The 27,537-nt window shown below is 37.1% G+C and overlaps 1 protein-coding gene across 2 annotated transcripts in view; it reads left to right on the forward strand.

Annotated features, from left to right (window-relative positions):
* CUL3 (cullin 3) overlaps positions 1-27,537 on the forward strand; it is a 91,198-nt gene that overhangs the window by 24,533 nt on the left and 39,128 nt on the right. For both annotated transcript variants that reach the window (XM_070489647.1, XM_044751292.2), the window contains one exon: positions 15,942-16,055. In XM_070489647.1, the coding sequence (XP_070345748.1) occupies positions 15,942-16,055 (114 nt within the window). The remainder of the gene's footprint in view (positions 1-15,941; positions 16,056-27,537) is intronic.

The raw sequence follows: 27,537 nt of genomic DNA on the forward strand, positions 1-27,537 counted from the left end.
CATGCTGTAACTTGCTTAAAGTAGTCCTATATCTAAGGTTAACTGTCATTTCCAAGTATAGGCAGTTCCCTAGACTGTATTCCAGAGAACGTTTTCAAGTTGATTGTGCTAAAGAAGTAAAAAATATATGTGCTAAATTCTTAATTTTATTTCTCTTACACAGGCATTAATGATAATATCACCAGCATGTGAAAATGTTCATTAATCTTTTTTCCACATTCATTTGACCAGCTTAAGCTAGTCAATTTCTGACTGGGAAATGTATCAGTTTCAGCATATCCAAAGATTGATTTCTTTATTTCAATTGAATTAAGTTTTTGAACCTCTGCTTGTATCTGTGCTTCCATTTTTGTGTTTTCCATTTATCTTATTTCAGTTTTACCCTTATTTTATGAAAAAACTTTTAATAACCTTACAAATAGAGTACTGCTGTATGAAGGGAACAGTGTCAAAAGAAGTCTGTTAGGGGCCAGCCTGGTGGCGCAGTGGTTAAGTGTGCACGTTCTGCTTTGGCGGCCTGGGGTCCACCGGTTTGGATCCCGGGTGCGGACATGGCACTGCTCATCAGGCCATGCTGTGGCAGGCGTCCCACATATAAGAAAGTAGAGGGAGATGGGCACGAATGTTAGCCGGGGCCAGTCTTCCTCAGCAAAAAGAGGAGGATTGGCAGATGTTGGCTCAGGGTTGAGCGTCCTCAAAAAAAAAAAAAAGTTGTTGTTGTTAACTGACAGGCGGAGTCATAGCCCAAAATGTTTGTTCCCTGATGTAAGAAATCTCGATTTGTTCTACCAAATGGGACTTAGGAATGTTACTGACACTGCAAAAGTGTAGTTTGCATGAAAATCTATATTGCCTGTCTTTACATTGTGTCTTCTGACTGGAAGGTGAGAGCATGGTTTATGGTTCTGTGGTGTCAACGTAACTCTTTTCAGCCTCACAGAATATGCCTCTTGTTTTGGTTCTGAGAGCATTACTACATGATCTGTTCATCAATTTTGTGTTCACTGTGCTTTTAGCAGTTAGCTGAACTGCCTAACTAGTAATATGTTTTCTTAAAGTGAAGTTATTTTCTACTGCTGTGAACCTTTTAGTGATAGGATATAGAGGGCCAGGACCTATCTTTTCCTGTTGAAGAATTCAAAGGAAATACAGTTTTTACATGGCGCGTCAGGGTTGGCTCATTATAGTTTGTGGTACCCTGCTTTCAAGAGAACAGTAGTGAATATTTTGAGGAACAGTTTGGTAAAGCAGAGCGGTACAGACTACCGGAGGGTACATGAAGGGAGGACGCTTCTTTGGAATGGAAGTAGCTGATTATTCGCTTTGGAAATAAGTTCACAAAATTGAAGTGGGTGTAGAAAAGCTAAGTGCTATTTCTCTTACTTGGTAGTATATTCTTCCTGTCTCTAGAAGAATGTTTCCTTTGAGGAAACTGGGACCCAAAGGAGGTTAGTGAATTTCTCAAGACCACAAAGCAAAGCTTAGAGTGTGATGTGGCCTTTGTGCCTCTCCATGAGAAAAATCTTTTGTTTTAGTAAATGTGAAAACATTTCAGAATTCACAGGGATTGTTTTTTCTTTAACTTTTTTTCCTAAATAACTTTAAGTGCATGGTTATACTGGAGGAAAAAAAGTTCTGCTATTTTCCAGTTTTGAGGATTTTTAAAGACTGTTTTGTCAAAGCCTGAAAAGTATCCTTATAAGACTTAGCATCACAGGATTCAACATTCAACAGTATTAATTATTTGCCAGGCTCAGATTTAGGTGTAAGAAATATATTGGTAAATAGAATGCCTCTGATTCCTGCACTTATGGAGTGAATAAACAAGTAAACAAATGTTTAATTATAGAATATAATGAAGAAAACAGGACACAGTGATAGAGAAAAGTAGTGAGGGCAGCTACTTAGGCCAAGAAAGGGCTCTTTGAGGAAGTGGTGATGTTTAATCTGGGACTTGACGAATGAGAAGGTGCTCATGAGAAAAGTGGGTTGAAGAGCATTCCAGGCAAAGTGAATGGCTGTAGAACATTTTTTCTGTAACGTACCAGATAGTCAACATTATCAGCTTTCTGGGCCATGTGTTTTCTCTCGCAGCTCCTCAGCTCCTCTTGTAGCACTAGAGCAGCAGTAGGCCCTATGTAATGAATGGGCACGGCCACATTCCAGTTCAGCTTTATTTCACAAAGAGAGCATGCCATCCTCTGCCAATCTCTAGACCAGAGAAATTGAAAAAGAAAAATGCCTATTGTGAATGGGGTATTAAGAATTGTCAGTGGAGAAGAATGGGATAAGGTGAGGTTGGAGAGAGAAGCATATGCTAGATCATGCCAGGCTTTGAAGCCATCGTATAAGGGCTTCATACTTCATTAGATGTACATTAGGAAGCCATTCAAGGATTTCAAGTGGGCCGGCACCATGGCCGAGTGGTTAAGTTCGCGTGCTCCGCAGCGGCCCAGGGTTTGGATCCTGGGTGCAGACATGGTACCGCTGGTCAGGCCACGTTGAGGCAGCGTCCCACATCCCACAACTAGAAGGACATGCAACTAAGATATACAACTGTGTACAGCGGGGGTTGGGGGAGATAAAGCAGGGAAAAAAAAAAAAAGATTGGCAACAGTTGTTAGCCCAGGTGCCAATCTTTAAAAAAAAAGGATTTTAAGCAAGACAGCAACGTAATCTCATGTAGGTTGTTAAAATATTACCCTCGTTGCTGTGTGGTGAATAAGTTAGAGGGCTCAAGCGTTGAAGTGAGAGGAACAGGAAGGAGTAATTCAGTGATTCAGGTGAGCACTACTGGAGATTTACACCACTGTAGTGACAGTGGGGATAGAGAACAGTTTTCAGATTCAAGGTCTATTTCAGATCTAAAAAGATTGTTTCCTGCTGATAGAGTGATGATAGGGAGAGAGGAAGAGGGAAGGATCCAAGATGACTTCTAGGTTTTTGGCTCTTGGACAGCTAGGTGTTTTCATTTTTTCATACAGATTTGGGGTAGAAATAGAAGCTCCATTTGGACAGGTTAATTTTAAGATGCCAGTGAAATTGGATATGCAAATGTAGTTGTCTTGAGAAGTTTGGAGTGGAAATGCAAGTTTGGGAATTGTGAGCATATTGATACTTAAAGCTCTGAAAGTAGATGAAACCACACAAAAAAGAAACGAGGGCTCCAGATTGAACCCTTAGGGATTTAAACCTTTCACATAGATTGAGAATTGCAGTGGAGACTGGAAAATGGCCAGAGAGTCAGCAGTATGTATTTTAAGACTCAGCTCTAACCTTAAATTATAAAATAATTTAATTTCGACATTCATTTAAGTAGAATTGTGGTTTTCACAACCATTTTGTCTGTGTGTGTGTTTAATGTTAAAAGACAATCTTACATTCAAAAATAATGATAATCAGTTCTGTTTCTTGTGGGGAGGATTAGGCAAAGGTGGAGCCATCTTTTTATGGTTTTTTTTTTTCCCCTTCAGCTTTTGAAGTATAACTGACAAGTAAAATTTTAAGATATTTAAAGTGTTTTGTTTTTTTGGAGCCATCTCCTTTTAGAAGATTCCTGTTTGGGGTTCCACTTGACAGAAAGTCTCTGAACTCACAATAAAGTAGTCAAGGACTTGCCTTTTCTTCTTCTACCCACCTCGAGCACTCCATGTTTAACAACAAGAAGTAACTTAGAAGTAGCCGCAGTGGGAAAAGTACTGGATAGGAAGTGGGGAGAAGTAGGCTTGAGGCCTAATTCTGCCACTAACAATCTTGAAGAAATTAGTAGTTTTCTGGACTTCATATTATTAATTTATAAAGTGAGATTGGGATTGGTTTTGTTAGCCTGAGTGAGCTTTAAAATTCTGTAACAACGATCATGTGTCTTCATAATTTCGGTTTATTAGGACTTAGGAAGATCACAATTTTTGCAGTTTACCATTATGCCTTAATATGCATTTAGAATAAAAACGGTTCCATTTTTAATTGTTTCTTAAAGTCAGGGGAGAAACTTTCTTTGCTTTTAATGTGGCAAGAACTTTATTACCCAATTTTGTGATGTTTAACAGGTTTCTTAGATTTGCCTTGTACTTAATTTCCCCTCTCTTTCAAATGATTACTCTACAGCAATAATTGAATAATGAATGTGGCAGCCTCCTAAATGAGTTTATGAAAGCAAATTCTTGTACTTTGAGAGTTTGTTTTCCTCTTAGAAAAACAGCTGAACAAAAAGGATACTGACTTTTTAACTCTACTAGAAACGGCTTCTTAATGTTAAAAGAACGTTTAATCCAGTGGTTTTCAAAGTTATTCTATCCATATATCCTGTTTTTCAGTAATATCTTAGTTTGATTGAATGGGCGGAAGGCACAATAAAAGGAGCGTCATCCTGCTCACTTTTCATTCATTCAGAAAACTGCCTCTTGAGGACTTATTATGTGCCAGACACAGGGCTCATAAGCATTTATGGTATATGGAAGATCCCTGCCTTTTCAGGACCAGTGTTTTGGACTTAGATACTTGAATCTGTGTCCTGTAATCCTAATCAATTCTAAGCGCTTTGTTTTACAGGTAGGGAAGTTGAAGGCTTGAAGGGGAATGGTTTCAATTTTTAGGTGACTTTCTTGTTTGAATTTTGTTGTAAACTGAAGTCTTTTTGTACAGTAACACCCTACTGATTATTTCTTGTATGTAGGGTCACATTTGCTGCCAGTCTCTGTGTAAACTCTTTTTTCAGTATATTGATTTTCCTCCCCATTTTCAGAGGGAGAATGAGAAGAGCCAGAGTTTTTAATATTATGTTTATCTGTAGGTAAATTAAGATGTTTATGTGAGGATACTAATTGCAAGTGGAAATGAAGTTGGTAGTTTTATCAAGCTCTGGACTGTTTTCTAGGCCAGTTATTTAAACAGACTTAGCTTTTGTAATAAAGCTTTCTGAATACTTTTCCTTCCTTTCTAGACAAATGTGAATGAATGTAGAAAGATTTTTTCTGGCTTTTATGTACAAAATATAATGATTGCAGTGAAGTATGAAGGACATTGATAGAAACACTCAGGAATAAGATTTTCACTAGCAAAGACAGATTCAGCTGAGAGGCCCACAGATACTGAGTCTCTCCTGTGTTTCATCCACCAAAAAATAATTAAGACACCATGCCTGTCAACAAGAAGCTCCCAATTCTAGTGAGGTAATCAGATTTGAAGGGCAATTATTTTCTCTGAGGAATTCAGGGCAAGGTAGAAAGAGGAGGTCACTTTTGATGAGCCTTAAAGAATTATTAAAGATTCATCATGTGAATGAAGGCAAATATAGTCTCAGTCGGGAAAATGGCATGAGTGAAAAAGGTGAGTAGGGATGAGCATAGTCAGGTAGATCAGTGTAGATGGAACATAAAGGACTTCCGATGCGTTTTTCGGAAATGAGAATGGTAAAGTTATAATTGGACTGGTTTTGAAAAACGTTGTAGGGGATTTGGGTTTTATTCTGCAGGTGATGGGAGCCATTATTTTTGAATCTTCAAAAACAGACTGATGCGGAGAAGATAGAGTAAAAGGTTTAGTAGGAGTGCCATTTTCAGTGCTTTATTGCTACTTTTCTTTCTTCTCCTGCCATCTTGTCTTGTTCTTTTTTCTAATTTAAAGAAAAAACTTGGAAGAAACCGAGAACCCATTACATCGAATATTGCAGTTGCTTAGGGTGATGACAAGAGTCAGAAAGTAAGAGGAAGGCTAGATGTAGAAACTCTTAATGAATATGACTTGTAAGAGTGATTTGACTATGTATAGGGTAATCCCCAAAGAGGAAGAGGTTCTTGGGGGCAGGGTGAGGACTAGGAATTATTAGAGATGAAGATAGCAACCATGGGATATGAGGGGCGTAGGAAATTGAGTAGTTTCTGCTTTGAAAGGATTAAAAGAGAAATGTTGAGGGAGAGCCAAGTTTAAAGTGTTATTTAGCAAGTTCACCCATGTCAGATGCCAACTATTCCCACTTAAGTTGTTGAGTAGACTATAAGCACTGTGAGGGCAAGTACCCCTTTCTGTCTATTCTGTTGTATTTTCTAGTGATGTTCTTTTAATATTTAAATAAGTGAATTTACAAGCTAGGACCTGTTTCATTCATCTGTGTGTCTCCTGCTCCTTCATAGAGTAGGCACTCAGTCATTGTCCACTGAAATGAACCTTGTAGAAGAATACTAGCAGTCAAATGGAAACCATCATGGTTTAATCTGCGAACTCCTGAGATCTGTTTTGTCTTCTGTATGTGGGGTAATACTTCTACCTATCCAAGTTTATTACTAAATCTAACCATTATTAAAGCAGAGTGTATTTCACCATTTAAAAGCACAGTGTAATCTTTGGGCTGTTACCTTTGATTTTTTTGAGACTGGATTGTCTCAGTGTGCTTGGGAATCAGATTGTGTGATCTTGTGGAACTATGGGTTTTTTTTCCCATGATAGTCAAGAAAACAAAAGACTGCCATCTTTGTGTATGTTTTACTACTGATTCTGTCAGTGTCCCTTTTGTTCAGAGTTTAATTATGGTACTAATGCAAGATTGGCTTTTAATGTGTATCTTATTGTCTTAACCATTGGAAATGGAGTAGTTTACAAATGATGGTTCATATTGTCCTTCTGTGGTATACTATTTTTTTCTTTCTGTTTTCCTTTCCAACCAGTAGGTAAAAGGCTACCATTTTTCGTGGCACTACTTACTACTCTGTGTTACACATAGAGAAATCTTGATTTCCTAAGGTGTGTGATTTAAAAAGAAAAAGAAAGAATATTTGAACTAAGAATGTATTTCTTAAAAATGATGCCAAATTTAGATGATTTTTTAATTTGCTTTCCCATGTACCAAATTTTTTTTAATGTATGAAAGTGTACCCCTGCTTTGAACCTCATGACTTCTCTAGTGCATTGTATTCTACCCTGTATTTAGGTCAAATGAATGCTAGTTTTAGGCTCCTCTTTCCTCCGTTTCCCCATAGAGATTGTAAAGTGGCTGAATGTGTTTTATATCCCCCTTAGTGCCTGGCATCCTGCTTTGCTCCTTGAGAGTAACATTAAATATTTGAATTGTCAGTTTGGAAAGATTTCGATGTGTTCTTTTTGAGCTTCACTTTGGGCACTTAAAGAATGAGTGAAGAGTATTGCCACTAGGAATGAGTTTGATTTTGAAATTGCCAGTAGTGTGCTCTTTGTGAAATGCTTAAACTTAACATTACTAACTATATATACACTAGTAAAATTACTTAGAGAAGAATTTTCTGGCAGCAGTCAAGAGAAGTTTTCCCTGCATGGCTGTCTTACTCTTTTATTAATGATGCTGGTATGATTCTTTTGATCAGGATTACCACCTTTATCCTAAAAGTTAGTGAAAATAATGAGAACAATACCGTCAATCTAGAAAATATCAAGAGGGCATTGAATTTTATATCATTCAGGAATCTCTTGTCAATAGTGAATTATTGGCAAGTTTAAAATATCTACAAAAGTTAAGATTAATTCTCCTAACCTTAGTCGAAGCTTGTTTTGAAATACAGAAATCTGAAGGTTGTTACATGTATTATGAGAGATAGCAATATCTATTCACTAAACTTACATTGAATATACAGATAATAGGAGATTGCATTACAAACTCCTCAAAGTATGAAGTAAAAGAATTTCTTCCAGTTAGGGAGAAATTTCTGTTCTTTAGAGGAAAGGAAAGCAAGAATCAAGTGGAAATTGAGAGTTTAGAAAATACTGTATAAAATATGTGAACATATCTTTATGTTTTATGGTACTTGTTTCTCAAAATTTAAGGCACATGTAAATTTTCTGGGGATCTTGTTAAAGTGAAGTAGACCTGAACTAGGACCTGAGATTGTGCATTTCTCACAAGCTCACAGATGATGATGGTGGTGATGATGATGATGGTGGTGGTGGTGATGATGATGTTCTTGCCCCTAATGTTGCTCTGTGGACCACGGTTAGAGTAGCAAGATTCAAATATCTATAGGAGTAATAAAATGAATAGGTAAGACAGGTAATGCTGTAACAGTAGCAAATGCTTATGTGGCATTACGGTGGCCTGGGCACTGTTCTAAGCATTTTGTGTATATTAACTCATTTTATTCATACAACAGCTTCTTGAAATAGGTGCTATTATTATTCCTATTTTATGAAAACTGATACACAAAGAAATTAAGTAAGTTGCTCGGGATCACACATCTCCTAAGTGTTGATCGGTGATTTGCATCAGGAAGACAGGCTTTTCAGCATTCACACTCCTGTGCTGCCACTGTTCACTGTATTTGACTGTTAGATAAAAATAGCGAAATAGTACGCTCTCTCTTTGTAATTTTTTAAATCAGGAATTCTCGGGGTGAGGGAAAGAGCTGTGGAGCATTTTTCAAACTCTGTGTCAGATTAGGAGAGATGTCCTCTATACTCCGTGGCTTGGCTCTCATTCACTTCTGTAGTAAGCCACTTTTGTCAGTAAGTTTATGTCATCTCTCTGGTGTGATGAAGTGAAAAATTTCTTGAGATCTTCAAGTATAATTATTTAATGGCATTCCTTGGAAAAATAGGATTTCCATAACTAGTAAAGTTTGTAAAGCAACTTTAAGCCCACAGATCTCATATGCGGGACTCTGAAAAAATTCAAAGGTTATAAGTGGGATCTTAAATGCTATTTTCCATCATGGTAAATGTTGCGTATTTATGTAAATACTCTGGTTTCATCAGATGAAATGAGCAGTGTGTTTTTGAATGTAGCCAGAAAGGTACTTAGCAGATATCCAGTGGCTCTCAGTTATTTTAAAACTGTGGAAAACCCGTTTGTATGATTTTAAAAATCATACAAAACCAATGCCAATCATATTTAATCAGGGGAAATGGAGCCTGCCTTGCAGTGGTACTAAAGTGTCTTAGTGGAGTCTGGTGTGAATGCCATTGATCTAATCAACCCCAGTAGTATTACATGTAAGAGGGCTACAGACCAGATAGGTGGAATAACTTGGTCACAGTCCTACTTAGTAACTGCCCTAGACGGTTGTCTGCAAATACTAATTTGATTGGTTTAACTCCTGCATGAATGTTAAAATACTACTAATTTCTAGGAGGTCACACCTCTTAAAATTATAATGTCTCTATGATCCTTTTTTATGTTCTTTGTGTAATTAGCATGTGCTGTATGTTATTCATGCCCCATTTTGTGTTTTTAATACATGAGGTGTATTTCAATGCAAGTAATTCGAAATACAAATTTCTGTACTTCAGATATTTGTCTATATTTGAATTAAATATTGTCCTGAGTTTTGAGACTCTTTAAGAAGGAAGTCCTTAATTTTCAGTAGCCCATATCATCATTAATTATATGGCTCAGTTCTAGTTTCAGTGAACTTTAGAACTAAAATCTTTATAATTAGTTTTAGCTGATGAATTTTTTTGTATTACCTAGACATTTAATTATGGTTGGCTGGCTGGGATTTTGCCCCAGGCATGGAAATTTAAAGGGTGAAGAATTTTTAATTAATGATTAAAAATAATTTGTGTGTGTGTGTTAGAGGGTGAGGGGTACTGTGCAGTTTATTAATGTCATTCAGCTCTTCACCCAGCTGAGAGGCGCTGGCCCAGGGTCGGCCTCCTTGTCACTCCTTGAAGATACTTGGATGTGCAAACTCAAGGGCAGAGGCTAGAGGGTAGTCGTTCGCAGTCATGCTCATGCTGCTGGCCTCTCCTGTCATCCCCCTTTCCTTCGCCTTCCTCTTCCCTTTGCCAGTAATTTGATTGATTTGCAGATGTGTTTCTTGTAACTTGGACATTAATTTATCAGTGAACAGGTTTTATTACAATGTTGAAAAATAAAAGTTTCCTTTTGACTTAGTAATTTCACTTTAATTTTTTCTAAGGATTAAGAAAAAGGACAAGAAAAACTGTATATGAAGAATGTAGTATGCCAGTTTGAATTATTGCAGACTTGTTCATAAGATTGATATGCTCAAAATAATTACATCTTTCATTCTTTGGTATTCAACTTGCTTTTATGAGTAAATATTGTGGCATCATAGCTTGTGTTTATGATATAATAATAATAAAACAGGACACAAATTGAGATTCATAATTGCTGTAAGTTTTAAAAAATCAATATACAATAAAATTAGCCTTTTATTTTCATGTACAGTTCTGTGAATTTTAGCCGACGTATAGATTCATGTAACTGCCTTCACACTCAATATGGAATATTCCTTTACCACAGAAAAGTCTCTGTTTTCCCTTTATAGTCACGCTCTCCTCCCACCCCAATACCTGGCAACCACTGATTATGTTCTCTGTCACTATAGTTTTGTTTTCTTAAGAATGTCATATACTAAATGGAATCATAAAGTTTTAACCTATTGGGATTAACTTCTCTCATTCAGCGTAATCATTTGGAGATTGATCCAAGCTGTTCTATGTATCAAAGTTTGTTCCTTTTTGTTGCTGAGTGATCTTCTCTTGTATGAATATACCACGTTTATCGATTTACCTATTTACTTGTTGAAAGTCATTTGAGTTGTATAGTTTCTTGTGATTATGAATAGAGCTGCTGTGAACATTTGTGTGCGGGTTTTTGTGTGAATATAAGTTTTCATTTCTCTAGGATAAATACCTAGGAGTGGGATTGCTGGGTCATATGGTAAGTGTATATTTAACTTTATAAGATACTGCCAGCTCTTTTCCTGTGGGGCTGTACCATTTTACATTCCCACTAGCAATGTGTGAGAGTTCTAATTGCTCTGAATCCTCATCAGCACTTGGTATTTTCAGTATATTTTATTTTAGCCATTCTAATAGGTGTGTAGTGGTATCTCATCGTGGTTTTAATTTGCACTTTCTTAATGGCTAATTCTGTTGAACATCTTTTCATGCTCAAAATTGCCTTTATAGAAGTGTCCATTCTTTTGCCCATTTTTAAGTTATTTTCTTTACTGAGTTGTAAGAGTTTTTTTTTATATTCTGGATAAAAGTCATTTGATATTTTCTCCCAGTCTGTAGCTTGTGTTTTTATTGTTTTAACAGTGTCTGCAGAACAAAAGTTTTTAATTTTGGTGGAGTCCAGTTTATCATTTTTTTCTTTATCATACTTTTCGTGTTATGTTGGAAGTTGCTTAAAAGCCCAGATGACTTTTTTCTTAAAATTCATTCTAACATAACCTTTTTCTTTGAATTACTGTGGTGCTTTGGAAGTGGTGTGATAAGCTAGATATTTTTCACCTAAAGCAAAGGTTAATGTTGAATGTTAATTGATGCTTTAAAAAAATCAGGACTCAGAATTGCATCAATGTTATTATTACAACTATATAAAAACATATTTCATGTTTAAGAAATTTGGCAAAGGGAAGGAACAGAAATGGCCGATTTGGCTCTTTTAAGCCAGTAGTTTCCTAATCCTGGCTGTTGTATCAGAATCTCCTGGGTATTTTTCTTTCTTTCTTTTTAAAAACAACAGCAATTCTCTTTCTTTGGATCTTGAGTGGGCTCCAGAATCTTTTTTTTTAATTGACTTTATTTTTTAGAACAGTTTTAGATTCACAACAAAATTGCGCAGAAGGTACAGAGGTATCCCATATACGCCCTACCCCCCACCTCCTGCACTGTCAGCATCCCGCACCAGAGGGATACGTTTGTTACAGTGATGAATCTACACCGATGTAGCATTATCACCCAAAGTCTGTAGTTCACATTAGGGGTCACTCTTGGTGGTGTACATTATATGGGTTTTGACAAATGTATAATGACATGTATCCACCATTATACTACCATATAGAGTAGTTTCACTGCCCTACAAATCCTCTGTGCTCTGCCTGTTCATCTCTCCTTCTACCCTAACCTCTGGTAACCACTGATCTTTTTTGTAGTCTGTTTAGTTTTCCCTGTTCCAGAATGTCATATGGTTGGAAGCCTTTTCAGATTATCTTCTTTCACTTGGTAATAGGCACTTAAGAGTTCCTCCATGTCTTTTCATGGATTGATAGCTCATTTCTTCTTAGTGCTGAGTAATATTCCATTGTCTGGATGTATGACACTTTATCTGTTCACTGACTGAAGGACATTTTGGTTGCTTCCAAGTTTGGCAATTATGAATAAAGCTGCTATAAACTTGTGTGTGTGGGGTTTGTGTGCACATAGGTTGTCAACTCCTTTTGGTACTCATAGCAAAGAGCATAGTTGCTGGATCGTGTGGTAAGAATATGTCTGGTTTTGTAAGAAACTGCAAAACTGTGTTCCAGAGAGGCTTTACCATTTTTGCATTCTCACCAGCAGTGAATGAGAGTGCCTGTTGCTCTGCATGCTCACTGGCATTTGATATTGTCAGTGTTGTGGATTTTGGCCATCCTAGTAGATGTGTGGCTGTATCTCATTGTTGTTTTAATTTGTAGTTCCTTGATGATCTTCATCAACATCTTTTCATATGCTTATTTGCCATCTGGATATCTTTTTGGTGAGGTATCCAGGTCTTTTGCCAGTTTTTAAAATTGGATTGTTTGTTTTCTTACGGTTGAGTTTTATAAATTCTTTGTATGTTTTGGCTAACATATGTCTCTTGTGAATATTTCCTCCCAGTCTGTGTCTCGTCCTCATTCTCTTGATTGAAATCTGTTGCCCTTCAGATGGTTCTGATTCTCTGCCCGGTTTGCGATCTCCTGTTCTAAACTACTGTCTGTGTCCTGCTTCCACCTTTGCAAGGCTAAGTGCCATGCATAGCCATTAGTTTTCAGCTACTCATTTTAGCTTCTTTGTTACAGCTGGTCCCATCCTACTCTCAACTTCTATGGCTTTGTTACTTGTTTTTCCTTATTGCAAATTCCAACTCTTCATCTGGATAACCAGTATGTAGCTTTTCTTAAGTAGTGATACTGGTCGCACTTGATCTGCAGGCCCCTTTGGTTCTGGTACCACCTTTACAACAGGGTTCCTTCCCGTTGCCTTTGCTGGTACAAAAACTACTGGTGGTTGTGTTAGGGTGTGAGATTATCAATGTTACCCACACTTGCACTCTCACTACTTTCTTTTTCAAATTTTCTGTATTGTTAATAATTTTTAAAATGAGTTAACTTGTTTATTTCACTTGATGTGTATTTTGGTTTATATGCCAATTTATGTTTTTTTAAAAAGCCTGTTTTGAATTTTCATCTCATTCCTACCATTTTATTGTATATATTTGAACAAATATCCATTCACTTTTTGTGTATCAGAGTAGAAAGATATTTTTATGGGGCAGTATTAGAGGAAGAATTTTTTGCTCATAGAGTGATCTGAATAATTAAGAGGAGGTTGCAGCAAGTGTGTGTAAGGCATTTATTTTATGTCTTTTAGTCATGTGTCTCTGTGTGTATATGTAATCATTTGAAAATAAATAGAACAAAATTAACTCTTAATAGCGGCTATTTTCTGCTAAGTGAAATTAACTCTTATTGGTTTGTCAGGATAATTTTTTGAAGTCTGATGCAAATAAAGCAGTTTTATCATTTATGACACATTGTGCTAATTGATTACATTTTTATTTTGTTGAAAGGCAGATATACATATAAATATTACATGAATACTTGATGTATTTTGAAGTGTATAAATCAGTGATTTTAGTAAACGTGCCTTAGAACATTTTTTTACTTAATTGGTCGGTTTTTCATTTCTCCAACAAATGTATCAAGCACATTATTGCGTTCCAAAATCAGGGTGAGTTTTAATAGAGTTAACACATAACTTGATTTTATAACAAAGGGTACGCAGAAGTTCACTTAAATCCTTAAGAGTAATCACTTGCTAAATATTCTGATGTTTGGAATATATAATTTTATTTTTGTTATGTAGTTCAGCTTCTCTAGTATTGTCATGATTTTAATTTAATTACTACTCAAAATTTAGTGATTCAGTGAAAGAATATGAAGCTTGGTGAGGAAGTTCGTAAATGGGCACATTTTCAATTTACTGTGTTAGCTACCTTGGGAATGTTTGCATTTGACAAGTGATAGACTTAATGAGTTGAGGTAAATGGTATGTTACGCACTTTGTATAAAAGTATTTGTTTAACACAATACTGTCAACTAACTGATGTGGATGTTTATCAGTTTTGATATAGTCACCATATTTATGGAGTAATTTCTGGGTGATTTATTTTGAAGTCAAGGACCTTAGTCTTGTGGACAAAAGATTAAATATGTAATAAAATTGTAAACTATGTGATATAGGCTAGCGATTTTCATACTTTATGTTTAGTAGAATAGATGTGTTGTCTCATCACTAAAATCTTTTAATGACTTCTTTTCCTCTAATATATAAGAAAAAATAAGTTCCAGTTTTCTAAGTAAACTTATTCTCTCATATATTGGGAATAGTGTATTTTCTTTCAGTCTTCGGCACTTCCAACCATTTGTTTTTACTAGTTGTAATATGCAATAACATTTTATTTACATGCATTTATAATTTAGGTTTATTATAGATATCTGTATAACTCAACACACATACTAAATAATTTGTTTTTCAAAAAGCACCATGCCTTCACATGCTCCCCAACATGAAAAAATTTAACCACTACTATAGGTTATCTGTAGTGAAGGCTGTTTGGAGATAGAGGATATCTGTTTAGGCTGGAGTTATTGAGAGGAGCTAGACATGGAGGATTGGTTGGATTTGAATAACTGGAAAGGTTGCCAAAGTGCTGTAGGAACTTAGAGGATAACACACACACACTTCTTTGTGAGAAAGGGAGAACCAAGGTCTAGATTCTGTTTCCTAATCAAGTATTCCTTTGATAGCGTAGCAGGAGGAAGTAGTGGTCAGTAACCTTGTATGGGAGAAGGTGGCAGTATGCTTGTGGACAAGGGAAAGGAATTCTTGAAGTCTGAGTAGTCTTAGCAGGATTGCATTAAGATGGCATTTCAGATTTAAGGGAACTTTATGTACAAAGGCGGATATCCTGAGTTTACCATGTTGGAGGTGGATTATGGTATTGGAGGGTGGGGAAGATACAAATAGTTTTATATATGCTAGGCACTCTTCTAGGTGTGGGAGGTACACGTGGAAAAGATGAAATTTCTCCTGCCACAGAGCTTACATTTTAGTGGATGAAACAATAAAACAGATAAAAATATGTAACACTGTAGTTAGAGAGTGATGAGTTACTGTGAGGAAAAATAAAGTGTAAGGTAGAGTAGTAGAGATCGAGATTGTTGTTTGAAATAGGGTAGCCAGGGAAGACCTCTCTGGAGGTGACACTTGAGCAGAAAAAAGGGAAGGAGTGAGCTGTGTGAACCAAGGCAGAAGAAATGGCAGAGCACATTCGCTGTATGCAGCTCCGTTGAGCTGGAGGGGTGCTGAGTTACAGTTTCTGCTGGTTGAGTGTTTACTGAGTGCCAGCCACTGTTCTAAGTGTGTTACTAGTGTTAATTCAGTCCTTCCAACAATCCTACAAAATAGATGTTATTTCACAAATAAGGAAACTGAGCCACAGAGATTAAGTAATTACCCAAGGTCACACAGCTGGTCAGGGAGCTGGGATTCGAGCCCAGTTAGTTTGACTCCAAAATCAGTGTTCTCAGCCATTCTTCAGAGATGGGGAGGGAAGGTCTAGTGGAAATGTAGTTGTGGCAATAGCCTGGGGCCAGTTCTGCAGGGCTTTGTGGTTGATTATAAGTATATAGGAATTTATTCTGTGATATTCAGTCATTGGAGGGTTGAGAAATGCCTCAGAGGTTGCCTTGTGATTCTGGAGGTAAAGAGACAGGTCTGGACTATACAAAACACATTTATTAGTCATTTGTATATAGCTTATATTATAGATTAAAATATGTATAGTGGCCTATAACATATTTCTTTGATTTAAAATGAAGATTCCACTTCATTATTTTATTGAACAGATATTTGCATGTATACATTTGAGTGCGTGTGCATGTGTATATAAACAAACTAATGAACTTTTCTGTTAATAGGTGCGAGAAGATGTACTAAATTCGTTGAATAACAACTTTCTTCAAACGCTAAATCAAGCTTGGAACGATCATCAGACAGCTATGGTGATGATTAGAGACATACTAATGTATATGGTGAGTAGAGCTTTTTTGTTGTTTTTCCTCTGAAAAGTTAGGCATTTCAAAACAATGGTGCTTTTTAAAAAAAAATAAACAATGTTTCCTTTGCAAGGGCTAACCTTAGCTTATATGAGTAAAATCTTAATTGTCTATATAGTTACTAAATGATTAGAATGGAAGACTGAAAAGGAAAGATTTAATTTTTTCCCCTCAGTATCTAGTACTTGTGCTTTAAAATGCAGGGAGAAAAAAGCCTTATTAACATCTCTTCTTGAGTAAGAGTGGTCTAGTGACAACATGAAAGATGAAAGCTGAATATTCTCTTAGAAATTTTTAAAACCTTATGTCCTTATATCTTCAGTGATGAGATGTCATATAATACAAATATTTTTATAATGATTATACTCTAATAGCTGTTGTGTCTCTCTCCTAATAGTAAATCTCTTCTAGTAGTAAATCCTTGCCATATATGTATTCTTCAGACATACATTCCATTTTTCACCTATTATTATTACTACCGTTTTTTGTTTTTATCAGTCAGGAAAAATACCTTATTTGGTAAGACGGTTTGGAAAGCATTGGCTTGAGCTAATCTGTTTAATAACTTTCAAGGAGATTAAACTATCAGTTGTTTTTAACTTTAGTATGATTATAGAATGAAGCTAGGTTCATCAAGCTTAATTATTGTGTCACTGCAAAATTATCAAGTCTAATAACTTGTTACTTCAGTGTTTATGTTTGGGAATTGGACATAATGATTTTCTTCTAAGGTTGGACTCTACTTTTCAAATTTCTGTTTTCCATTTCTTTAGTTTTGCTTTTTAGTTGTAATACAGTGGTGAGAGCTTGTCCTAGTTTTTTACTTGATAGAATAAAGCAGTGTTTGCAGAGAATTTCCGGCGAGGGCAGACAGCTCTGCTGTTTTTGTTCTGCCACGCCAACTCCCGTCGGGCCCGTTCCCCTGGTTCTGTAGGGCTCAGCGGCCCGGGGGTCTGGGAGAGGCTACTTCATCTTCAGGGGCTTGATAAAAGGGATAACAGGCTATTTAGCCTTTCTGAGGCTAATTTTCCATTTCAGGATATAGATTCATCTGGTGATAACATTTTGAGGTAAATGAGATAGCTGTGGAAGCATATATCATAATGTCTGGGGTATAAATGTGAAACACTAAGCTCAGTGCTGTTCTTGAGTTTTGGATTTGGTGAGTCTGTACATTCCACCACTAAGATAGAAAACCAGTTGTAATTTCATGGTCCATTGCTATTTTGATGAAAGAAGTGTTTTAAAATTATATACGCACTCACTTTTATATCATGTTATTTCTTAAGTTTCTGTTTTATTTCAGTTCCTTTTTTAGTCCTAAGTGAAATCTCAAACCTTGAATCCTGGCTACATGACTGTAGTCAAGAAACTAAGTAGTTCATTCCTCAGCTTCCTGATTTATAAAATGAAAATAATATTGTACAATAGGGTAGGGTAGCCATGAGGCTTAAGGGAACCATTCATGTAAAGCACTTACAGGGCCTGCTCCATAGTAATGTGTGCTCAGTAAAAATCCCCTAGTATTAATATTTCTTGTCCCTTCATCCTTTCGTCAAACCCATCTGGTAGGACCACAACCCTGGATAAACCCAGCAACGTAACCTTCCTGTGCCTGTGCTGCAGGAAGCTCCACACAGGGACGATCAGTGCCACTATCTGGCCATTGTCACAAACCTCCAGTCGACCCTCCACACTGCCCAGCAGTGGCCGCCTTTCTCTCATCGGCTCTTTCCAAGACTTTGAAACAGTTATTTCTCATCAGACCTCCAGCTCTCCTGCTGTTCCCTCACTCTTAATAAATGGCCTTGCCTTCCACTCAGAGAAGAGAGAAGGCATCAGGTGGAAGCTGCCGTCATTTCTTGCCACTGAATCTACAACTTTACCTGTATTTTTCCCCTTTTGTGTTCCCTTTTCCCTCCTGCTTTAATGGAGGGCAGCATCTCCTTTCCTGTCAAAGGCCAGTTCTCCACCTGTGCTAAGGATTACATCCCCTTCTACCTTGTCAAAAACCTGAAGTGTTTTCAGGTTCTGCCTGTTTACTGGGTCTTAACTTATCAGCATTAGATACATTCAGGCCACTCTCATGCTCAAAATAAAATTCCACGAAATTTTTTGTTGGACCCCTGCACTGCCTCCCAGGGTCTCGGTGCCACCATAGCTAAATGACTCATAAAAAAGATTGACACTTGCTGTCTCTATTTTCTCATCTTTCATTCACTTTTTGAATATGTTTGAGTTAAGCTTTTACCTCAACTATGCTTCTGCCCAGTCCTGCTCTTTTTAGGGTCACTTATGTGTCTCTCTCTGAAGGGTAAGGATCACTGCTGATCTTCATTCTCCTTGATTTTCTCAGCAGCATTTGGCACAGTTGACTACTCTTCGTCTTTTGACATGTTGAGTCCTTGATTTCTGTGACAGCACTCCCTTGGCATGCCTCCTGTCTTTCTCACTGTTCCTTCTCAGCCACTCTTCCTCCTCTGTCCCTTAAATAGAGATAAAGATATTTACTTGAATTTTTCTATATTTCCAGTCATTTCCACAAACAGCAAAGATACAGTACTATTGCAGGTTATCCTTGAAGATTAGAGGCTATAAATTCAAAGGCATGGGGAGAGAGTTAGCCAGGAAAGGAGGGTCACTGCTGCTTTGAGCTATTTGGAAAGTCATCAAGGACAGGTAGAGGTGAGGCGGAATGTAGCAACAACTTTGTAAAGAGGAGAGAAGCTGAGGAAACTGTCTTCTCTTAGTTCCTTAAAGTAGAAGGTGGGACCATCAGTTTAGGGTGGCAGAGGCATGTGAGGTGTTGAGGAATGTGGTAGGCTGAATATTGGTTCCCCACACCTGTCCATGACCAGTGTCTGGAATGTAGGTCCTGTTGCCTTATATGGCTAAAGGGACTTTGCGGATGTGATTAGGTTAAGGATCTTGAGATGAGGAGATTGTTCTAGGTTCTCCCAGTGGGCCCAGTGGACTCCTAGGGTCCTTGTAAGGAGGGTCACAGTCAGGGGAGAAGGCAGTGTGATGACAGAGGCAGAGACTGCAGTGATAGGCTTTGAAGATGGAGAAGGTGCTACCGCCAGGGAATGCAGGTGGCCGCTGGAAGCTGGAAAAGGCAAGGAGGTGAATTCTCCCTCAGAGCCTCCAGAAGGAACCAGCCCTGCCGACGTGTTGACGTTAGCCCAGTGAGGCTGATTAAGTCTTCTGAACTTGAGGACTGTAAGAAAATAAATAAGCTACTGAATTTGTGGTAATTTGTTCAGCAACATAGGAAACTAATACAGGGAAAAAGTTTAGAAAGTCCCCGGTGCCGGAGTCACAAATAAATTGGTCATTGTAGTTGTGAAGGGATAATTTAGATGAGTTGGTACAAATTTTATTTGGTGGAGGTAGTCAGTTGAGTTTGTACTTTTTCCAGGGTACCTAGCAGTCTCAGCGAAGCCTGTTGGAAAACCCACTGATAGAATTTGTCTTGTTGTTATGTGGAGAATTCTAAGATAAGCAGCATTATTGAAATGCTTCATCATGGGTCTGTGCTGCTCAATAGCTAGGCAAGTGAATGATAAGGTCCCAGTAAATATAAGTATTAAGGATCAGTAGACCTTGAGATCCAGTGAGGGTGAGGAGCAGGTTTGCTTAAGTGTAACAAAGCATGCGAGGTCAGAGGAAAATGATCTTCAGTGTCAGAGATACTTGATGTCTTCTCATGATGAGGTTCAAGGTTTGCACATATCAGTATGTGGGTGAAGGGACTCCTGATAAGATGGGAGATGAAGATTTAGGTATCTCTAAGGAGTGTGTCACGTTGCTCATTGTTATGAATGTTGCAGTTGGCGAAGGTAATAAATGGCAGTGAGCAGAGTTGAGAGAAATAACATAAGCTATTTACTGAAGTCAACATGGATTTGTGTGTTCTTGGAGGTCCGAAGATACAAGAAGATGGAGATGGTAGAATTTGTGAATCTGTATTTTCTTTTGTAGAGTTTGACACTTTTACTTCCAAAAAAACATTTCTTCTTTACAGTGTTCTAGATTACTCATTTAGAGAAGTTTGAAAAGAGCTATATTCCAGAAAAGTACAGATGGTTTGCTTAAGTCTTGTTACCTCCTTTTCTGCTTTCAAAGCGACATCTTAGAAGAAAATAGGATCTATTGGCTTTTGGGCTGTTAACCTTCACACTTATTCAATATTTTTACTGATTCTGCTTTTGCAAGAAGGGTCTGCTGTTGACAGGCTTTCCCCATGTGTGCTCTCATTCTTGCATTTGTGACTGACAGTATAATACTGTGGCATCTTTTTATGGTTAGGTCAAAAGCTGAGTACTAGGCCTTTATGTAAAATAAAACCAAGGCAGCATCGTAAATACTGTGAAGGTTAAGAATGTTGTGCTTGATAATTAGTATTGCTTCCTTGTTTTCCATCTCAGTTCCAGTTTCAGACAAATTGAAAGAATCGTAAATGTCTTGATTACCATGCCCTGTGAACTGTTTTAGTGTGTGTGCAGTGATGTAGCAGTCCACGACATTGAGTTCAGGGAGGCAAGTATTTTCCACTGCCTAGCATGAAGTAGGTCCTGTGGTACCGTCAGAAATAAAGCACCTATTTCTTAAGGTGGTAAGGGAAATGAAACTTGGTGTATATAGGAGACTGTTCCCAATACATAGACTGTAAGAAGTTTAGAGTAGTGAGAAAAGTATTTAATAATGAATTAAGAGACACTCAGCTTTAGTTCCTGCTTTGTTATTAATTTGCGTGTGTCATTTAACTTCTCTGGGTAGGATTCTTGTTTCCTTATCTATAAGGAAAATAAATTTATTGGATAAGAACTCTGGCTCTTATCTTTTTGGGGTTGTAGACCTCTTGGAGAATGGTCAAAGTTCATGAACCATCTCCTAGAAGCAAGCATCTCTGCATCTACACACCACGCAACATATACTTTCATATGCAGTTTCAAGGGCTTTATGGGTTCCCTGAAGCCTGTCGGTGGGATCTGGTTGGGGATGTGTTGCTTAAGATCATTTTGAATTTTGGAACTCTTTCAGCTCTGAAGTTTCATACTGTTCGAAAACTCAAAGTTTCAGCTACGCGTGGTGTCTGGGGAATGGTAAGGAGAAGGACAAAGCAGGGGGTGTGGGTAGATTAGTATGAAGTCGATGACAGTTTCTTTAACAACTTTTAAAGTGGGTTGATAGAGCCTGGTTGACTATCAGTCTACCCAATACCATTCCTTCTGAAAGCAGATGACACTTTTTTCTAGTAGCTCTTAGTGTGAGCCAGGCACTGTTTTAAGTGCCTTAAGTATGCTAATTCATTTAAGCCTCACAATATCTTTCTATTGTTATTTTTAAGTAGTAGTTTGCGAAAGCAATAAAATTTTTATTGTTTTGTTACTTTATTAATGAAGTTATTTCTTTGAAAAAGCGAAAATACTTTTCTGAATACATAACAACAGATATGATTTATTATAAGGCTATATCCCTGTGCTGAATGTTATAAATACCTGACCTTCTAGGTGAGTATTGTACTCTCTGTTTTGCAAAAGGATAAACTGAGGTTAGAGAGGTTAAGAACTGAGGTTAGAGAGATTAACGTGCCAAGATCATGCAGTTGCTGTATTACTGGAGTAGTGAATTGAATCCAAGTGGTTTTTGATTCTAAAGCCCGTGGTCTTCACTTTGCTGTACCACCTCAGTGCAAAAGAATTATGTCTACTGACTCTGTTTAACAGAGTTTAGGATGATTTACCCAGAGTTGAACTAACATTCATTCACCTTTGTGCTTATGAGGATAAATCCATTCATTCAGCAGGTATACTGTGAATTTGTATTATGTATCAAGCATTCTTCTAAACACTGTGGTTCCTTTTTCCAAGTCCTTCTGTCATTGAGCAATTTTGTGATGTGGACATTTGTTTGAGCAGATAATCCTGGTTTCCTAAGCCTAATTTAAGATGAGTGACTTTATCTATGATCTAAATGTAAACTGTCAAAGCATGTTAGAAATCTTTAGTGTTCTGTGTTTCTTTTCTCCTTTTTTTTTTGCTGAGGAAGATTTGTCCTGAGCTAACATCTGTTGTCAGTCTTCCTCTTTTTTTATGTGAGCTGCCACCAAAGCATGGCCACTGATGGGTGGGGTATGTCCACACCTGGGAACCAAACCTGGGCTGCCAAAGTGGAGTGCACCAAACTTAACCAACTAGGCCACTGGGGCTGGCCCTAATTTTTTATTTTCAATCTGATATTAAAATCCTCATTTTGAAGAAGTGACTTTCTAGGATTTTAGATTCCTGACTGTCATCAGAAGTTATTTAAAACCATCATTGTTGGAATACTTAGAAACTCACCAAAAATTATTAGATACCCTAGTCACTGTTCTGTGTGTTGGATAGTACAGTAGCCCTACACTAATTTGAGAGTCCTCTTCTAATTTTATTTGAAAACATTTTTGTTGATATATAGCAAATAAAAGTACACAAGTCTTTTTTGCCCATTTTTTTCAAATGTGGGTTTTCAGGGTTTTTTGTTTTTTAGTAATTAGTGGGAATTATTTATATATTCTAGATGAAAGTTCTTTGTCAGATATATGTATTGTGAGATACCATCTTCCATTCTGGGCTTGCCTTTTCTGTCTCTCAATGTCTTTGAAGAGAAATTTTTATTTTAATTAATTCCAATTTTTCAGCCTGCAATTGTTGGATAAAGGATTGTATACATATCAGTTTGGTAAATTTCTTAACCATCATTGTTCAGATCTTCCACATCTTTACTAGATTTTTTTGTCTGCTTGTCTTTGTCAGCTATTGAGAAATGTTAAAATCTTCAGATTTGATTTTGGATTTGCCTGTTGCTCCTTTTAGTTCATATATTTTGAGGTTTTGTTTCAAACTGAATATAAATTTAGGGTTGTTTTATCTTCCTGTTGAGTTGACGCTTTTATTTTTATGAAATATCCTCCTTTACTAATACTTCTTGCTTTAAAGTCTACTTTGTCTAGTATTGCTATATGAGCTTTCTTTTGATTAGCATTTGCATGGCAAATTTCTTCCCGTCCTTTCTACCTTTCTATGTCCTTATAGTTAAGGTGTGTCACTTGTGAGCACCATATAGCAACATGCTTTTTAACTGCATCCAGTAATCTTTGTTTTTAAATGGAAGCGTATGGTTCATTTATATTTAATGTAATTATTGATATACTTGGGTTTAAATATTCATCCTGTTATTTTTTTTCTCTCTCATCTGTTCTTTATTGGTTTTCCCAGTTTTCTTGCCTTCTTTTAAGTGAATCAAGTATGTTTTATTATCTCATCCCTCGTCCCCATTAGCTGTTATTTATATATTCTTTCATTATTATTTTAGTGGTTACCTTAGAGATTACAGCATAGATCCTTGACTTACAGTTTACCTTATATTAGTTGTTTTTTTTTAAACCACTTCCTGGATAGTATAAGAGTCTTTAGAATACTTTGAATTCCTAGGTTTTTTTCCTCTTGGTTTTCAGACATTTGATCCTGGGGTGTTTGTTTTGTTTTGGTGGGGGGACAAGCCTGATAATGTTCATAACATTGTATATGAAAAATTGTGAAGGCCCTGGATGATAACCTTCCTTCAAAGGAGATGTGATTTTCTTCTGGCAGGCGGGCGGGCGCAGTGTGGGCCGATCACAGATCTAGTTGAAGCTGGCCTTTAGGCTTTGTGAGGTTTGGTCTCTTTTTAGTTTGCCTTTATTTCCAGTGTATATCTTTACTCACAGGGAATAGCCCTTCTTGGGTCTCAGCTAAAAGCCTGAGGTGTTTACGAGTTTGGTCTCCACATTACTGTGCCTTGAATTCCAACTTTTGTCTCCTCACCACTGCAAGCCTGCCAACAGTTTCTCCTCAGTCCTTTAGCCTCCCAGTGCTGCTTTCTGTTTGGGGTTTTGTTGTCCCACCCGTGCTTGCTTAGGTGATGTTTTAGTAAACACCTTGATGAAAATTTGCTTGCAGAATTTCTGGTTCTTTGCATTTCTCTCCTCTTCAGACTTTGGCCTCAGCAGTTCTAGCTGCTTGATAGCCAGCCCACTTGTGACTTTCTGCTTAGCCTCTTATTTCCACTCCTCCAAATTTGTGACCTAAGGGAACAAGTGAAGGCAAATGTGGGGCTCCTCTCAGTACACTTTTCTTCAGAATCTTGGCCCCACAAGTTCAGGTTGCCTTTGGTGCTTTTTGATGCTTTTGAACAGTTATGTTTGTTGTGTTTAATTGTAAAATACACGTAACATAATATTTATTAACTTTACCATTTTTAAGTATGCAGTTTAGGTATATTAAGTACATTCATACTCTTGTGCATCCATCACCTCCATCCATCTCCAGAACTTCTGTCTTGTAAAAGTACAACTCTGTACCCATTAAACAGTAACTCTCCATGTCCTCCTCTCCCCAGCCCCTGGTCTGTCACCATTGTACTTTCTGTCTCTATGAATTTGACCATATAGGTGGAATCAGAGTATTTGTCCATTTGTGACTCACGATTCGTCCATGTTGTAGTATGTGTCAGAATTCCCTTCCTTTTTAAGGCTGAATAATATTCTGTTGTATGTATATACCGCATTTTGCTTATCCGTTCATCTGTCAGTGGACGCTTGGGTTATTTCTGTCCGTTGACTATTTTGAATAATGCTGCTATGAACACGGATGTACAAATATTTCTTAACGACCCTGCTTTTAATTCTTTCGAGTATATACCCAGATGGAATTGCTAGATCATATGGTAATTCTATTTTTAATTTTTGAGTAACTGCCATACTGTTTTCCATAGTGGCTGTACCATTTTTACATTCCCACCAGCAGTGCTCAAAAATTCCAATTTCTCCATATCCTTGTCAACACTTGTTATTTTCTGGGTGGTGGTGGTGGTTGTTATTGTTGTTTTGATGGTAGCTATCTTGTTGGGTGTGAAGTGGTAGCTTTTTATTTTCATCTAGTTTTTTGTTTGTTTTCCTAAGGAATATTCACCCCGAGCTAAAATCTATTGCCAGTCTTCTTTTTGTTTGAGGAAGAGCTAACATCTGTGCCAGTCCCCCTCTATTTTGTATGTGGGTTGCTACCACAGCAGAGCTGCGGACGAGTGGTGTAGGTCTGCACCTGGGAACCGAACCCAGGCTACTGAAGCAGAGCATACTGAGCTTAACCACTAGGCCACAGAGCCGGCCGCGTTCATCTGGTTTTTTAGTTGTTCTTGACAGAAGAGTTGATCTTATAAAAGCTATTTTTTTTCAAGATTAGAAGTGGAAATACGTGGAATAGTATTTTGGGGTAGACCTTACTTTACATATGAGCAAACAGACACGGATGTTAAGCTCACACTAGTAAATGGCAGAGATAAGATGGAAACAGCCTTTCTGGCTCTTAAATCTGTGCTCTTAACCAGAATTATATGACTTCTCTAATACAGATCTTCTTTCCTAAAAGTGATAATCTCATTGCTCCAAGACATTGAGGATGATTACTCTTATGGTTCTAGTAGGGATTATTTTCTGGTGGTGTTGGTTTTTTTCCCCACTACTAGATTATTAAATTTTGGAGTAGGCAACAGTGCTTTTATTTTATGATTTGGTCCAGTTTACACAGCTTTAGAGAAAGATGACTAGGGGTTTCATTTGTCGCATATCCTAGGATACAATTCTTAAAATGAATGGAAATTATTTTTAAATAGAATTTCTTAACAACTACATTGTTTAAAAGATTTTTAAAAACACCCTGGGAGGGATTTGGGGCACATTTTACAGTGGTGGAAACTATGACTGAGCTTTAGTCGTGGAGCTAAGTTTTCAAGCCAGATTTTTTGACACCATATTCTGTGGGTTTCCATTCACTTTACCAGTAATATTGTTAAATTCAGACATGTTAGTCTGCCTGTAAATTTACTGTTTGCTGCCTTACCAGTGCCCTTCCAGCAATGTAGTCAGCCACTAGTGTTGTGGAAAATATTGGGACAGTTCTTTAAGCTTGGACCTAATTAGCCTTTTTTTTTTTTTAACTATAATTCTGCAGTAGAAACTTTTTGTTACCTTTCTGTTTTTGTTTTTTAATTTTCTATTTCTCTTTTCATTGTGCTAAACCTTATTTATTTCATGGTTTGAAAGTGAACCCTGTTTGAAAAGACTTTAAACTTATTACTTGTTGATAGAAGATTGCCTAGTGATTTAGCTTGGGAAAGCGGGTTCAAACATGTTCTAACAAATAGTAGCTACTTGTTATAGAGTTAGTTGCTTTTTTTTTTTTTTTTTGTAAAAATGAGTAGCATTTTAGGGTTTGTCTCTAGTTTATGAGCAGGATATTTAATATTTGAAAAGATTTTTAACCCTGTTCACATTCTTTTTTTAAAAAAATGAAAACAGTTATGGATCCTCTTGCTGTGAGGACAAGAAACTTGAAGGAAGAATTATTTAAGAGTTTGATTAATCTGCTTGAGTTTGCTTGATAAACCAACTTTCAGTGCTGTTCACTACCATGTTAACAGTGGTTTTTGTCAGAATAAATAGCTACCATTGGCCATAAGAGGGACCAGGCAGGGACGAAGTGTAGATGGATGAGTACTAGTCCTTAACTGCCTTTGGTTTATTAGTGGTATTATTAAAAGGAGTGAACTACCAGTATTTGAAGCAAACATTTTATAGAGAGTGCCCTTAAACTTTATAATTGAGAAGGACTTATTGTATTTTTGTTTGTAGTACTAAGTTTTCTTTAGAGTTGAATGTGACCCAAAGGTTAGATTTAGAATTTGATTCCAAATACCTATCTAATCTTGCAAGAGAACGTTGTTCAAATATAATTTGTTTCTTTCCTTGGGTGCACCACTGATTACTATACCCGTTACCCATTTATTTTAGTTTGCTTTTCTATGACTTACTGACTATTGGTTAGAAGTATTTGCTGAACCATTTCTTGCAAGTAAATTAAGTAGTAAGTTATTTTTTGAACTTCATTATCATATTTGGTTTTGTTTTATTTTGATTTATTTTTAATACCATTCCCTGAGTAATGAAGCTATTTAGGCCACTTACAAAGTCAGTTCTTGACTTTGCACAGATTTTACTTTCCTAAGATCTATACTTTTGCATAGCTCATCTTGATACCTAAGAATACTTTGGTGTGCTGAGTTTTCATCTCTTGTATGTTAGTTAAATATTTAGGTATCTTGGTGAAACCATCAGTTAAGAGGAAAAGGCTAATATTTCCCAAAATGGTAGGAGTGGTAGTATCTGTGGCCTTGTAGGGCCAATCATCTTGTAGGCTCTGCTGTCCTCTTGTCTGCTGGGAATGCAAAGAGCTCTAGGTAATGAGTAGAAATTTACCGAAGGATTTTTACATGGAGATCAGCTGGTTGAGGTTCCCTTTTCTTAATGTCAGAGGAAGAAAGACTCTCATCTGTCTCCATCTCAACTCCTAGAGACCTGCCTGTCCTAGTTGATGCTTTT

This window comes from Equus asinus, chromosome 19 (genome assembly GCF_041296235.1).
Source record: "Equus asinus isolate D_3611 breed Donkey chromosome 19, EquAss-T2T_v2, whole genome shotgun sequence".
NCBI classification, from domain to species: Eukaryota; Metazoa; Chordata; class Mammalia; order Perissodactyla; family Equidae; genus Equus; species Equus asinus.